General features: G+C 41.3%; 1 protein-coding gene across 15 annotated transcripts in view; it reads left to right on the plus strand.

Annotated features, from left to right (window-relative positions):
- Positions 1 to 16813, plus strand: part of pag1 (phosphoprotein membrane anchor with glycosphingolipid microdomains 1) — a 55450-nt gene that overhangs the window by 26039 nt on the left and 12598 nt on the right. For 6 of the 15 annotated variants that reach the window (XM_088601956.1, XM_088601964.1, XM_088601957.1 and 3 more), the window contains 3 exons: positions 11643 to 11840; positions 13655 to 13706; positions 16596 to 16692. In XM_088601956.1, the coding sequence (XP_088458082.1) occupies positions 11698 to 11840; positions 13655 to 13706; positions 16596 to 16692 (292 nt within the window). In that variant the 5' untranslated portion in view covers positions 11643 to 11697. Of the gene's footprint in view, positions 1 to 343; positions 658 to 8883; positions 9066 to 11642; positions 11841 to 13654; positions 13707 to 16595; positions 16693 to 16813 lie in introns of those variants that run through there. The other 9 variants (XM_088601958.1, XM_088601960.1, XM_088601961.1 and 6 more) reach the window with 5 other exon arrangements.

Raw genomic sequence — 16813 nt, forward strand, 5'->3', positions numbered from 1 at the left:
TTTTGGAGAATGGCCTGTCAGACCTGCTTCTGTAAATAATGGCTCTTGCAGCAGCATGTTGTCATCGTACTTGGAATGCGTATTTAATGGCGTGATGTTGCTGTGGTTCATCAAAGTCTTATTAAACAGCAGTTGCAAAGTAGTCTTAGATCAGAGCTGTAGCGGCTACTATACTGTATATCAAATCATTTTTACCTCTGGGTTTGGCCACCTTTCATTTGCAGTACATACTCAGGCTCTGCACGCAAGGGGAATGAAGACAAGAGATAAGAGTCCAATAGGCTCCTGTTCCTTCTAGTCTTTTAGTCAGTAGTGGTTAATATCCACAATCCCTCTCCCGCAGGTATGAAAGCTTCTTGAAACCCTCCATGAAAAGTGACAATTTAGACTAACCAGTCATTGTCAGACATAACCTGCTTATCCCTGGGAGGAAGGAGGAAAATCATGCAAGAATGAAGATGGGCATGAAGAAAATAACACCTCTGTTCAGCCAGGCACTCCGAGCCACACTCCAAACCAAGATCCTCACCCATTTGTACAGGACAGGAATAGAAGCAAACCCAATAATCATCTCCGAGCGCCTGAACAAAGAACTGGTCTTCTGCATGATAAATTCTGCCACTGTGAAGCTTAGGTAATAAATTACACAACCCAAAGGTCAGTAATCACATCGGCATAGCTGCACAGTGTCTATTTCTTCTTAATCAAGTATATCGCCGGCCTGGCACAGATACAACCAGCAGCATATAGAACAGCTACATTTAATAAATCATTTGCATGGTAATGGAGCTGAAAGAGCCTCATAAAGAGGTATCCTTTTTACATTTAATTTGTCTGTGGATGTTCTCTCCCATTATTAATACTTAATTCATTTTTAGGTTATTTTGAACTAAGAAGCTATAGTGCACAAGAGACGCTGGGACTAGTCAAAAGATGCATAACTGGGCAGATCTTTCCTTGGACTGACTGCAGTCATTTTCAAACCTTCAATTCACCCATCAGTCACAACCACTGGTCCTTCGGTCACAACAATGCATGATTATCTGACTTAACCAAACGCCTTAATTGCAGTTGTGCAGACTGTATTACAGAGGATTGTATACTGTGTCTGTCTGAAAAGATGCACTAACCTTCTGCAGATTTTGTTTTTCCTCAGAGGAGAAAAAAAGGCTCATTCTCATTATGTAAAACAGTCGTGGCGAGAAGCTCAAGTCAGTCAACATGCTTGTTTAAAATGTTCGCAACTGCTTCTAGTATCACTGTAGATGTGAATGATGAATTTGAGTGTTTCCTGGGACAGTGCCCTGTTAGAAATAGCATATCGTACTTGATATAAGGGGTTTTCTTCGTTGGTGACTAACATTGATGAGTAACGGTTTCCTGTGACTAATGTACAGTATCATGCTCATGTGTGCGTAGAAACTATTTTCTCTACACATGCATGGAGTTAGAGAGGTCCTCTTGAAAGTAAAGGTCACTCACAAGCCAAGAGAGGCAACGAATTGTGCAGGTGTTCGTGTTGACAGTAGGGCTGAGATGATGTTTTTTACCATCAGTACATAACATTTTTCTTAATGAGGCATTGATGTATTTTTTTTTTCCATAAATCTCTGAGATAAACAAAGGGCAGCCCTGGTTCTGCTTAACTCTCGGTCCTTTGCTGTTGTGCCGGAGAAGTGTAGTATCCCAGCAATTTCGTTTTGTCGCTACTGCAGCAGTGTGAGGACATGGCTGTAAAATCATAACGATAAAAAGGACAATACATCTTGCTGGATGACATGTTAAGTCTATAATATATGAAACAGGGAAGCTTTTTTATTTATTACTTGTCAGTACTCTTAAAATATGCATAATGTGGAATAATCATAAAAAAGACGAGAACTTGCATAATTCGGCTGACTGGTTATGCATCCCAGACAAAGCAATTGGATGTTGCAGCTTTTTGTTCTAGATAACTGAGCTACTGCAATTTTTTTCAATGTACTAAAAGGGAATAAAAAATAGTCATAAAAGGCTCTCTGGTACTAATTTTATTGCACATGCTTTTCTCTGCTGCAAGGAAAGATTTGCTCCTTAAAAAGCCTTTAAAAACAACTGGCAAATTTTGTTCAGATCAGTTCTTACTTGCTTGAAATTTCAGAATAGGAGATGAAGCAGCAAATGAAAAGAACAAAATATTTCCCCCTCCAAATCCACAAACATGTGAGTTGCTGGGTAGAAAACCAAACTAGATTTCCGATTCAGTATTTAGTAAAGACTAGATTTATGTAGTTGTGATGCAAATGCGGGAGAATTTATCTTTAATAAAGCCCTTACCTGTGTCCCAAAGAATGAGAGGTCATTGACCCTAACTGTGGCTGAAATCCAGAAACTCTTCTATGAAGATTTATCAATAGCATATCTAATGACATCTTATTGCAAATGAGACTCCAGTATCCTAGTAAGATCTGGGTTTCTCCTTCACAGCAAATCTGAAGAGCTCATATGTTTGCCCACTTCGTAAGAGAATGAAGTCTGCGTGCATTTCACTTCTGAATAGAAACCTTAGTCCAGTGTTAACGAGGAATAAACAGTGTCTTGAATGGAGTGTGTTTAGGGATACAGTGAGAATGGAGAGAGAGAATAAGGGTGATAGTAAAAAGATCTTTAAGTTTGCTTGGGCTGCGGTGCTCACAGTACCCCATTCCTCCCTGACCCACAACCTAACAAGAACATGAAGCCCTTCACCCACACAGCCCCAAAAATGAAACACTGGAAGAGAGGGTACCCTAACTTCAAGACCCACTAATCCTCTCGTAATGTCAAAGCCATGATACAAAGTTGAAATACTGAATGCCCTGCCTTTAAATCAGTCAAAAACATCAAAAGCAAATACAAACCGATTAAAAAAAATGATTAAAAGAAATAGGAAGATCTCACTCTTCCTACCCGTTGGAAAGATTATCTTCATATACTAAAAAATTAATGACATGCCGTGAAAAAAAACTGAAAAGGGTGTTTCAGAATGAATGCATGGAGGGTCTGAACCGATTAACACTGGAGGTGAAGTCACAGAGTTGACTGTTCCTGATGAGAGTTGCCAAAACCAGTCCTACCAGTGGTGTCCACACACCTTCAGACCAAACTACAAGTCAGCCTGTCTCGACAACGGCATGAGCCAGTCAGGAACAAGAAAAAGGTATCTTATCTTGCCATCCTGATTGGCTACAGTACATTGAGCAGTAACGGAAAGAGGAGAATATAGGAACTATATGAGAATTGAACAGATAATCAGAAATGCACATATAAGAACACAAAAAATAGAAACAGGAAAAGGATTTAGCCGATTTTGTAAACAAAAGAACAGATCTGCACAATAGGGTCTAGCCGTTCCTCTTTCTATAAGAGCAGTTTCTGGAAATGACTGCAGTCAAGAGTGGCTCAATCTCCACCCAGACTCACAAAATAGATTTTCTTGGCTGCAGTTAAACCTACCAGCAAAAGGCATTGTGCCTGAGGATTGATAACATTGTGGGAGTTGTCACTGAGCAGGGGCAGAGCCTGTCAGCCACATTCAGCAGTGCTCGGTCTCAGTAAACGTCCACAACTGTGTTTTATTCGGAACTGTCGATATAGTGTTCTGTACATGCTGTGTGGAAATCTGCAGTGGATTTGCTGGAATGTGACATTTTTGGTGGGGGAAAAAATATTGTCCCAGATCACATCAATCCCAGTGAGGACTGTTAGCTGGTCTAGTGCTGTGTTAAGGTAACTGGGAGAGGACTGAAGCAGGAAACCAAAATAGTTTCCCCAATTTCTCACTGAAGGAAAGTGCTGAATCTGCAACCGTGACCTTTGTAGTAAACAGCTGTGTGTGAGTTACCTCATTTCCAATTAATCCCATTTCTCAGGGGTGTGTACAGTGGAGTGCAGCTGTGCAAATCCCCTTCAACTGAATTTTGTCCGGTTTGTTTTTTCAAGAAAATGGGGTTTTAAGTGCAAGAGCATCTTTATTACACCACTAACCTACTCAGGGGAGAAAGGAAGTCCCATTCTTTTTCTAGACTTGAGTTCTTTTATTTAGACAATTCAGAGCAGATCTAGGTGTTGCCAAGGCATAAGCATTTGTACAGTATAGCCCATTTTCTGTTTTTAAAGACTAACAGGTGAAGATTTATAGAAGACGGGCAAAAACTGAAAGGACGTAAATTCAATTTAAGTGGTTGGATTGTCTCACCGAGAATCCAGCCAGAATGTAATAAAGGACAAAAGTTATTCATGCCTTGTAGTATTGGTTCCATTTACTACCGCTGTCATAAGTCAGTCAGAAGAAATAAACGAGAGCTTGCTGGCGTACAGGAGATGTGTTTTTATACCAATTTTTGACGAACATCTGAAAGGCGGTTTAGTGTTTAAGTGGTATCAGTCTGATGCAGTGCAGTTAAATCATCTACAGCAGCAAGTTACCTTCTGAAGTCACTCGCACTGTGGAGCTGTCACCCGAAAAAACAACTTTTAATTCGAGGGGACACTGTGGAAATGAAATAAGCTTCTCTGGTTTCTCCTGTTTAAATGTCCCCTGCCATCATCAGGTGAGACACTGAATCGGGCCGTTGAGTTTTAAATTTTGTCAGACATGCCTCAGTAGCTGTAGTTGCTGCTGGTGGCCAAGAACAGTCCTTCAGATGGTCTCTCTAGGGGAGATACATGCTGTTGACCAGGGATGGCCCATAATGGGAACTTTGTACTTTGTACTTAGAGCCCATGGTGGACGTACATGTATGGGCTCTAAGTACAGTAGCAATTTTGTGCCATCTCTCTCTAACTGTAACCTCATTGCATTATTACTGAAACTGGCAAATGACCAATGTTATCCTCATTTTTACAAATTCGCAAGCATCTTTCCAGGCATGTGATGTCACAACGTGCTGTTGCGTGGACAGAAGAAGAGAGAAAGGGTGTGATCTGTAACATTTTCTCAAGGAATACCACAGCTTTTCATAATGGGCGATTGAAACGGGTTAATAGTGGCAAATAATTAACAAATAGAGGTAAATGTTAAGTGATAATTTTATCTACTTTTTGAGAACTCTGGCAATAATCACAGAGATCAGCGTTAAGGACACTTTCAGAAGACCAACTCGCAATTCTTTAACAAGGGCAGTGGAAAACTGCTTCTTTATCAATCCTCATGGCACATTGTCAGCAGAAGTGACTCTAAACTCACATTTTGTAGCACTGTCCAGCTCTCTCATGGAAGAGTAGGGTCTGGTTTGCAGGGGTTAGAATAAAGTGGGCACAGTTACAGTTAAATTACAGTTAAATTATATTGTAATATTGTAATTATATGTGTAAAAAGTAAGTGGATACCAATGGGATGTGCATTTAAAACTGAGAACAGGAGGCACTTTTAGATTTTGATTCAGATGCTTCCAGAAGTTTCAGATGTGGACTGACTGTTGTTTCTGTTTTTCTACCCTGGTAAGGATTTGCACTTAGTTGCAGTACTGTCCATCCTGTTCTCTTGCATGGATTAATCTGAAGCTGCCTGACCTTGAAAAAGTTATTTGTTAACTTTCCCCTGGTTTTCCTGCAGAAGAAGAAAAATGGCAACTCCCGGTAGTATTTCAAAGCTTGACACAGACAGCATTGTTCAGTGAAAATAGACTGACAGGAGCTGCTCAGTGCTTTGCATACAGAAATGGTAGCTGGAGATAAGAGCAGGATGGAAAGAATTTTCTATTTGCAATTTTGGTGATCTAAAAAAGTAGATGGTGATGCTTCAAAAGTTGTGCTATTAGGGGGTAACATCTGAAGTTTACCTAGCCCGCTTCAGTTGCAGCTAATGCTTTCTACATGTACGCTAAGTGTCGCGCTAAGATTAGTGTAACCAATAAAAGAAATGTCTTGAGTCAGGCTCGCAGACAGATATCTCTTAAGAACCCAGAAAGCTTTTGCTCCAGTGTGTGAGGTGTTATAAATGACAATACCGTGTGAATGAGAAAGAGTATAGACAGTGTGGTTTCCCCCCTGTGCTAGATTTAAATAGTTTTCCTATTTTGTATGCAGTTCAGCGCTGCTGTGGATACATACTGTATGTGCTTTTGTCATAGTGATTCTTTACATTTCAGAGCTCAGAAGTAAAGACATCGCAATGATGGTGCAATTTCAAGATGTATTCTTTATCACTCTATTAGTATTAGCGTACATTAATGAAACTGCACCTTTAAAACGTTTAATTTAAAAGCTTTTGCCACAAAATTGCCAAAACAAGTATTGAACTTGTTAGAGTTCTTAAGTACTTTCATCTCAAAACACACCCTGTAATTTTCACACCTCTTTGAAAATCTTTGCCTTTTCTGTTGACATAATTATGTAAATTATCAGGTATGCTGTAATTTTTCCACAACATTTTTCCATAACTGAATTAGACTTATCTTTCAACTAGTTGATTAAATGGTGTCTGTTTACTCCATTACTTGCTTGGAAACGAGGCTGAGAAAACGGGTTTGCTCCTCATCCGTGTTTCTGAATCATTCCTTATCACTTGGCTGAACGTTCTGAGGTGCCACTTGATTGAAATCGTCTCTGCTAATTGAACTAACTCCCGGCTGCAAGCTGGTAACACACCCCAGTGAGCACAGAGCTGGCAAAATCGACTGATACAATGGACTCAGGGGAAAGGGGCAGATTCCCTTCAGCTGCTTTTAAGAGTATTAGGGAAATAAAATTAGTGGCAGTTAATTACATGCCTTGATCATGCTCTGTCAGATGGCACCTGGAGCAAAAACTGGCCTTTACACAGAATTCCCACAGGGAAGATCCGAGTCGCTCTCACAGGACTGAGGTAAAGGATTATCCATGCACAGACCTTATTGAAATTTTTACTAATGGTGTCTCCATGTTGCCATAAACACATGATGAATTGCAGGGCAGGCGACTTACATGTCATCGATTAGAGATGCTGACCGACCTCGTAGAACTGCATTTCAAGAGCTCCAGCAAAAAGGATTGCAGCATGTAGTCGTCATGTTTGTGACGGACAACGGTTGTAATTCAATTTCAAGAAAAATCTGAAAAAAAATATTTTCCATAAACCCTCGTCTAAAATCACTTGGAGAGGTAAACAAGTGTTAAATGTGAAGATACAGGTCCAGTGTTAGGAGCTGGCCTGGCAATGGACAGATTTTTGAATTTGTATTCCGAATCACAATTAATGACACACTGCATAGAATGTAATTGATTTTCCGATCTGAAGCATCAAATGCACATTTGGAGGTACAGTACTCGTTAAACCTATTCTGTATGTTGTGGCTTCTTTAAGCATGGCCTATTTTTTTTTTTAGGAATAACTTCCCTTCTGTAGTCACATGAGAATCAGGCTCTGGACATGTTCTCAGGGTCTTCCAGCTGTGCATTCCTAATGTTCAGACATTCCCTTGGTTTTCTTCAAGATCATTTGGGAGACACACTCTGTGCCAGTGTGCTTAGCACATACAGAGTCCGCCAGCCACAATCGGAGGTTACTGACACCCAACTCTGAATTGCCAGTTATTGCTAGTACAGTAATTCATGGTTCAGCAAATGATTTTTGAAGCTGGGTATATATTCGGTATAAATGTGGCTCTATGACTTGCCTCCAACTTTCTCTATCCATTTTCCCTTCAATTCTGACATGTTTCCCTTGCCCTGTTGATGAAAAGCAGTCCTGTAACACACATAATGCTTGGCAGTAGGGTGTTTGCTTTTTCATTTTTTTGCCACATATTGACACTGTGACGTAAATGCTTTATTGTGAACTCCACTGGTTTTGAGATTGACTTTTTTCAGCAATGTCCTACTGTAACTTGTGAAGTGACTGGGATACTACTGACTCAGAACAATTGGAAGAACTGTATTGCTCTTGGCAGTTGTAGGAAGGTATACCTTCCTCTTCTTAAAGATCGACCTTGTCATGCTCAATCGAGTACTTACTGTCTTTGAAATTATTTGATGCTCTTCCCCTGATTGAGTTCCACTCCTCGTCTTCTACAGTTTAACCTCCGAGGTTGTTTTAAAAGCTCCTTGGTGTTCATGGTTAAATCCTTGCTTATAATTCACTACCTCACTGACTGTGTAGAGACTGATGTGAATAACTGTTATTGCAAAAAGACAGAGGCCTTTCAAATAACCGAGCAATTTTGATGTTTTTCCAGTTTTTGCTGACGTATTTTCTTTCTGTAAAGAGAACGGTGTAGCATGAATATACAGTAACGCATCCATTCATACACTCCTTCATCAGTGGTTCAATATGCCAACCGGTAGGTTGTTCTGCAACATGTCAAACTGTGTGTGTGTCTCCAAACATGAGCAAGTGATCTGTGTTAGCGTGAACTGGAATATACTAAGAAAAGAATATTGAACTTGAAAGATTTCGTTCGCATTAAATTTCAGAGCTGTAACTGCGATGATTATGTGAACACCATGTACTTCGTGTTAGTTGGACAGAAAAGTACAGTATCCTTTATCCCAGTGGGATAACGGTAGTAGCTGTATCTCTTTTATTTTTTCTTCTCTGTCTGCCACTTTAGGGTCAGGGTTTAGCAGGTCATTAGATGAATAATTTAATTAGATTCGCTGTAGAGATCCAGGCCAGAATACACAGCAAACCAGCTTATCAGCATTCACCGAGAATTCAATGGGATTGTTTCTGGTTTGCTTAATGCTTGAAACAGATTTGTTTTGCAAGAAGCAAAATAGCTTTGTGGATGCCAACAGGAGTGCAGTTAGTAGTGAGGAAAGATGATCCCCTCACACACTGGGATGGCAAATTAACAGTAACCTCCCTGAAGAAAATTAACTTGTTCCTTTCAAGAAGTGCCTGTTGTCTTTTGAATTAGGGTGGGGCATGTCTGCGATGATATCATGCAGAATGAAGTCAGCATTAGCACACTGGGCAATGAAGCACGAGGTGTGTAATTGTGCACTGGGACACATGTTCAGTAGGTGGCCGATATCTGCAGTGTAAACTGCTGGGATAACTTTTTTTCTTGCTGTTTCTGTATTTGCCAGCAGGAAGAGAGGTCAGAATCATTTTAGCTTTCAAGGTAAGACTGTGGATTAATTGAATTTTTCTTGAAATCAAATACAGTATTTATTGCTGAGATGTTTGCATTGGCATTTGTGATACAGCAGACGGATGCACAAGTATAATCGAGTGGTATTCATAACCCCAGCCAGCGTGCACTGAAGGCAAAATGATTTAACGTCTCATGGTTTTTCGATTATTTTTTGAAGGACATTGTCACTTTATGTATAGAAGTTGACTTTTGTAGGCAGTCCCATGATTTTGTAAATAAAAATGTATCTGCAAGTATAAAAAAAGGAGTTCTTGATAGATGAGCTCTCTTTGTACTGCTAGAGAAAAGATTTCATTTTATTTCACATTCACAATAGTTGTCTTAACTGCTTTCTTATCTTTGAAAAAGCAACATTGTCACTCTAGAAGACTAGTATGTTGGTTTTCTTACATTTGATTAAAAATATTGTATTTTATGATCTTATTTAGAAGACCAGCTGCTTAGCAAGTTTGGGTTGTTCCACCTTTTCTGCCATTTTCACTGTTCTTTAGCAGAGAGCTCGCCAAATGTTCAGCGAGACTTGTAAATAAGCTCGCACACAATGATAGCCCAGCACATAATAATCGTTGAATATCTCCACAGCAAGAAGGATCAACTAACCCCCTGCTTTGCATAGATGTACTGTGAAACAAAAGACTTCTCAGAAACGTGCAGAGGAATGACTGAACTGCACAACTACAGACCGTCCTCGTGTGATGAATGCAGGTTGTCTGTCGCCCTTGGCATCATGTCTGTTTAGTTTGGAACGCTGCTGTGGTGATTTTCACTCAGGCGAAGTAGCCCCATCCAGAATGGGAGGCCCGGGTGGGTCTGTCTTGAGTTTCTGATCCGGTGGTCTTAACGAGACACTCCTCGGTTACAGGACATCAGCCGGTCTCAGCTTCATCATTGCTCTAAGTTGTTAGGACAGGCAGTAAATTGCCCCCTCCCATTCTCGGCCTAAAAGAAGACCTCATCTCCATCCTGTGAATTTGCTTGTTTGGCTGATTTTTTCAGTAACTGTGCCCGCCACACACACGCCCTCCCTTAAAATAATTGTCTCTGAAGACCATTTTATCTTTTGGCCACACTGATACTTAGAATGACAAGCTATGGGAAAGCAACTACACTGTGTTCTCTGCATGTAGGTGGAGCTATGCAATGAAGTCCGTAATTAACTGAGTGATTTATTTTATTTCCGTTGTATTGTAAGCCAGTGCAAGGACTCCAGGATTGGAATAATATAAACACTTGCTCTAGACCTGGTCAGTTTTCTGGCTGCCGAATTTCGGACATTGTTTAATGCAGATTTCGATACCCCAGCGAGTACAGCATTACAGTTGTCAATTCGGGAAAACACAAATGTGTTGATCAGCTTTTCAGCCACAGTTAGTGATAGCATAGGGCGCCGTCTAGTGATATTTCTGAGGTGGAAAAAAAGATGTTTTGACAACATGCTGCACAACAACTACAATTCAGTTGTTAAATAAGATACTCACATCTTAAGGATAGAATAGTTGACTAAAATCACAAAAATTCTATATACTGTTGTGTTAAGTGTCAATTAAAAACTATTTTACAGTGATGGGAGTAAAATTTCAGTGAACGATACCTGTGCTGCACTGACCTCTAGTGGACTTCTTTACATACAGTATGTAAAACCTGGACGAAACAGGACTGCACCTACCTGTAAATAAGATCATGCCAAAAATAAGAATGTGTTGCTTTTATTCAAGCAACTGTTGAAGAAAGAGAAATGAATTCACTATCAATACAATGAAAGAAAGGGGGGAAAAATGTGCTTACTAGCAACCACCTCTAGAGGGTTAATTCTGCTACCTCTACTGCTCTTTCTTGTGTGGTCTAGTACATCCACACTATAGTGACGTGAACTTTATAAAAAGTTGTTGGGCTCTATGGCAGAAGGAAATATTATTGTATTAAACAACAACTGACTGAATTTGAGTTTGCGGTGGCCCTTAAAGTCCTCTGAGTGGGGTGTCCAGCCAGATTCGTTCAAGCAGTTATTATCACTGGGTTCGTTTTTCTGTTTTTAGTACTTGAAGCAATTTTAGCTGTAAAGCTGTAAGCTGTGAGGATGTTGCACGCCACTTCTTTCTTACATCAGCATTCCGTTTGTGAAGTTCTCTCATCTGCATGTTTTCTACGCGAGGAAACCACACTTCGGGGACTTCACAAGTGCTCTGAATTTGGTCCCGTTCGCTGATTATTCAGCCTCTCCTTTAACCTTCACATCCCTTCCTGAGATCCGCTGACAAGAGGCTGTTGCTGTGGAAACATGAACCCTGAAGGCTTATTTTGCCCTGAGCAGAATGAGAAGGCCCGGGGAAACTAAACCTCTGCCTTCATGTTTTCCGACTGAACTTTGTATTTTCCATTCTGTCACTGATTAATTAACTGGTTAAAAAAGCCACCTCAATTCCCTGGCGCTGGACTGAACTCCAGGAGTCGTGCCAGTAACTGGAGTAGGAGATTTTTCCGCATGTGGCAGGTAACGGCTCTCGCTGTTGTGGGTTTCTAAGTGTCATTTTTTTTTTTCTGCAGCAGACCGCCTTCCACGGATGTCTGCGCCCCCCAGCAGGCGTTCCCCAGATCTCTGATGGCTCCCCTCCTGAGCGATGTGGTTCTACCAGGGTCAGGGGTCACAAGCGGGGAGCATGCCGCCGTGGTAGGCGCCCTGACGGCAGTGGGCGCCTTCCTGCTCCTGTCCCTGCTCGTCTTTCTGTGTGCCAGCTGCCAGGGGTAAGAGCCGAATCCAGGAAAAATCCGGGGGGGGGGCGGCGATAAAGGCTCTCTCCGGGGCACAGGCTGGGCTCGGGTCCGAACTGGAGCTGTGTCACCAGCTGACTGGGGGCACACAGTTGTCTGGTGGGCTGGCGAGAGGACGGTGGGGTGAGTCTGTCAGTGAGGGGGGCGGTACGGCGCGGTCCTGCCTGCGCTGGGTCTAAAGATCAGTGGCTCGACAGCGGGATCAAAGGCCTCAGCCTGCACTTCCTCATTCTCTCCTGTGTGCGGTCTTAGGGTTCATAGCTGTGAGGCAACTGGCTGTTCCATATCAGGTGGTTAAAGACAGGTGAACGCGTGAGTACTTCATTGGTTTTCAGTGCAGACTGTTATACAACTTAAACAGGCTGTGCTGTATTACTGCTATTATTGTTAATGTGTTTAGCAGATGCCCTTATTCAGAGCAACAGACCGTATTTTACGTTAAGTATTGTAACAAAGGTGAGTTGAAATGAATAAAATGACAAAAGGCTTGCACGAGTGGGCTATGCAAGGAAAGCATCACAAAATCTTACAAACTGAAACAGTAAAAAGGACAGTGTGGCTATAAAGCAGGAGTGTGATCAGTAGGGTATGTATTCCATGATGACAGGGATGAAGTGCAATTAGCACTTTAAAAGTCCGAGATTTAAAAACATGGTGCATTGTAGTGTGAGGGTTACTAAAGAAGGATGTAGCAGGAGAAGAGAGATTACAGGTGTTGTCCAAACACTTCAACCAGGAGCAGGGCACCAGGAGGTGGCTGGGAGCCGAGCCGTTCTGGTTTCTGTGGGTAGTCTGTACTGCCGGGGGTTGGAGAGTGAATTCTGGAGGGGAGAGAGCAGTCAGGAGAAACGGTGCTGTGCTGCAGGAGAGAGTCACAGGGGAGGCCCTGGAGTAATGACATAGCTGGAGAAAAGGAAAAGAGAAAGGGAGCAGCCGAACTCTGGATGACTTGGAGTGGGTGGATAACAATAGGGCACAGTTGTCCAACCACATTCCGAAAAGAACATACACAACTAGGTGTCCCTTTTAATACTCGTTACAAATGATTTTACTCAATGATTACTGTTGTTGAATAATCCACTTCTTAACTCATTTATCTGGGTGTGTGTTGTTAAAGGACCAATAAAACTGGTAAACAGTATTCATGCCTTTCAGCAACTTTCAGTGTGACATTGTATTTTTTAAGACGTTCAAGTAGGCAGCTGTGTCAGCATGTGTAGGACGCAAAGGAACAAGTCACACACACCCGAAGAAGGTTCTACAGCTGAAACGTTGTCTCTCTTTTCTTTGCAGAAGGGAATAAACCTTTACCTGTTCCTTTGTATGTTTTACCCAGTTCTCAGCCAGGTTAAGGAATGGCTTAATTATCAACACAACTTTAGAGCTATTGAAGTTCTGATGGATCCTTTCTACTATGCTGAGAAAAGATGCGACTCTCACACTTGAAGCAGGAAGATTAGAGAGAACTTAACCTGTGCTCAGCTGTACATTCTGGTTTCAAATTATAGGAGAGTGAGGCTCAGCAAGTTGCAGTGGTTCTGACCAAAGAATCACTCAGCTCCTTCATTAGCGCTGCACAATATTGAATATAGGATGTAATAAAGGTCCAGACCTTTAATTTTATTTTTAAATGTATAATATGTATTGTATGTTAAATGTCTTAAACCTGTATGCATATGATCATATAAAATGTTTAAAAATGTACCACACCAGAATACATATGTATATTAATGTCATTATTTTAACCCTCGGGATATTCATTTGATTCATTTTTTTTCTCCTGTTAGAGAAAAGAAAACCTCCAAGTCCAACGGAGACCACGAAAATCTGATAAATGGGGTGAGTTATATTCTATGCATTTTGTTTTTCAGCCCTGAGCGTGTCGAAACTCAAGAGCATCTGGCCAGCGTGTTGCATCTGTTATTTGCTCTGCGTTTCCTAGTTGATCGATATCCTGGTGTCTGTGGCCTTTTCTGTGTTTTCAGTGTACAGTGGGCACTGTTCCAGCAAAAGCTGTAATACCCATAGAGGTAAAAGGTCAGAAACTAGCGATCGTGATGTTTCTGAGAAATGGAGACCAATTTTAAGACCTATTACAGAGACGGAAACTGGGGGATAATAACATTTTTGCTGCTTGGTCAAATATTTTGTGTTTTGATTGGGATAGTTAAAGTAAATGTACTAATTAATAGTTGATTCTTTCTACCTGCTATTTGAAAAGCGATATCCACAAAATATTTGAAGTGTTCTCGTTTTTTGCTTCTGAAGGGATGTGTCATGTTATGCACCTGCTGTCAAGTGCTTGACAGACCTGACGGCACATGTCCAGTGGTCACACCAGGGACCAGAAGGTCCCGGAGCTGTGTTGTGTCTTAAGAGCAGCAAGCCACTGTGTGGAAAGAGAAGAAATGACATTTTCTGGGGGCTCGAAGACTTGGGTGGGGTGGGGTCAGACTGGCACGGCTCCTAATGTCGTTCCTCCTAGAAGGCGTTCTGTTTCGGAATAATAATCGGAAGCAAAAATCTAAACAGACAACACAAATACCAGGAAAACCATAAGAACACAATCAATCAGGACTGAGACAAGTGAGAAATGGCAGGAAAAGGCAAACGACAGGAAGGCAGCAGGGGACTCAAATTAGCAGCGCAGATTAGATGACTTTGACCCCCCCACACACACACAGCTCCTGCTCCAAAATTCAGCCCAGCTGAGAATTTTCAGAAGCTCCTGGAGAAACACATGTGAGGACACCCTCTTCAGAAGAGAGATGTTTATTGACTTTCTTTTATGGCGCCATTAGGAGCTGCTGTAGTAAAGATGTGCCGGGATGTAAAAGGAGGGTTTTATTTGTGTACCCTTGCCAGGAAGAGCTGTGGTGATGTCTGGCTGGAGGTACTTGCGGACATTTTGAAAGCCTAGCACAATTATTGTCAAACATGTGGCCCTGTGCAAGAGTGCCCTTCTGAGGCAGATGGGTTTTATGATGGGTCTGCAAGATGAAGTGATTTAGCAGTTTGATCTCTGTGATAATATCCTATTATTCACAATGTCCCATATACATGTACTGTGTATCCTGCAAATGCACTATTGGCGATTATGTTTTCACTTGAAATGTGGCTGTCAAGTCGCAAATGGATGCCTTTGTTGATATTGTAAGGCTATAAAAGACCCTTTTCCCTATATAGTTTTTCACAATAATAATCACATCAGGAAACTTAAAACGCAAAAAGGAAAACCTTGCAATAAAAGGTCATCTTTGGTGTAATAAACATCAATTTATTACATTGTGCTGTGTGTCCTGTCCTTAAGACCGAGACAATCAACCCAGTTCACGATCTGATTAAACCACAAGGGGGCGCCAGAAGGCTATGCTAGACTTACTAGTTTGGAAGAATTGAACTTTCGCTGACCTAGCATGATGAGCTTCAGATGCGCGGTCAGACCTTTAACAGCGTTATCAAAGTTGCACAGAACAAAGTAATATTTGTCACAATTGACTGTATTCCAGAAAACAAGAGGGACACATGTATCCACTGCTCTAAGTATCCCTTTAAAAAATGCATCAGTTTTCTAAAAACTTTATCCAATTCAGGATCCCAGGGGAGCCGGGGAGCTGAACACCCATCAGTGGCAGTTTTCCCAGAAGCCAATTAACCTACCAATATTGTGAGAGGAAACTGGACCCCAGGACTACAGTATAATAATAATAATAATAATAATAATAATTGCTTACACTTATATAGCGCTTTTCTGGACACTCCACTCAAAGCGCTTTACAGGTAATGGGGATCCCCTCCACCACCAGTGTGTACCCCTGCCTGGATGATGCGATGGCAGCCATAGTGCGCCAGAACACTCCCCACACATCAGCTATCAGTGGGGAGGAGAGCAGAGTAATGAAGCCAATTCATAGAGGGGGATTATTAGGAGGCCATGAGTGGTAAAGGCCAATGGGAAATTTAGCCAGGATGCCGGGGTTACACCCCTACTCTTTTCGAGAAACGCCCTGGGATTTTTAATGACCACAGAGAGTCAGGGCCTCAGTTTTACATCTCATCCGAAGGGCTGCGCCAGTTCACAGTATAGTGTCCCCGTCAAGCCCATATTGAGAAAAAAAAAACTGTGAGAGACTGTGATCTTTTAAGTATTTTTGGGGTTGTTTTATGTCCAGGATGGTTTTGGACAGATACCTGTTTTTTTTTTTGCAAAGAAACACAAGTTTGGCCAAAAATTTACCTTGAACAATTTCCTTCCTGCAGTGCCAGAACCACATAGAAAACTACATGAGGTGTCTAATCAATGTATTCCCTGCCAGAGGAGGATTTACAAAATACTAACTAGTATTTTGTAAATCCTTTTTTTGTAAAACTAGCTGCAGATAATTGTGACCCTTGTGTTTTATGACGAATATGACTTTGCTTTGAGCAATGTTATTAACATCACCTTATGACATTTTTAGACCTTTAAAGCAAGAAACATTATCCAGTCTGTAAATCTTTGTTGTAGAATTTCCTATTCCACCATGGGTATGAATACATTTGGCATGCACTGTAATATTGTTTGCACATTACTGTATGTAATGATGAAATGTCCTGTGATTTAAGTTCTGGAGCACTGTTTCACATAGAGCACAGCCTTTATTCACTTTAACAAGGAACTCATAAATTGTGCACGAACTGTAAGCATTTGTTTGAGTCCAGGTGACGAGGAAATGTCTTGTTTTGCAGGTGTCTGAAAGAGAAACACTTCGCCAGTCTGCTGGCAGTCATGAGCACATCATATCAAGAAGTTGCTCTCAAAATGGGCCGCTGACCAGTGGCACTGGTGAGTTTGAAAATTGGAAGCTTCTACAAGCTTAAAAAAAGAGATGGAAAATTAGGCGATTATTAAAAGAATGGCCATTTCAATTTAAAAGGGGGCTGGAAGTGATCATGTTATTCTTATT

Source organism: Lepisosteus platostomus, chromosome 12 (assembly GCF_059453375.1).
Source record: "Lepisosteus platostomus isolate fLepPlt1 chromosome 12, fLepPlt1.hap1, whole genome shotgun sequence".
In the NCBI taxonomy this organism is placed as follows: Eukaryota; Metazoa; Chordata; class Actinopteri; order Semionotiformes; family Lepisosteidae; genus Lepisosteus; species Lepisosteus platostomus.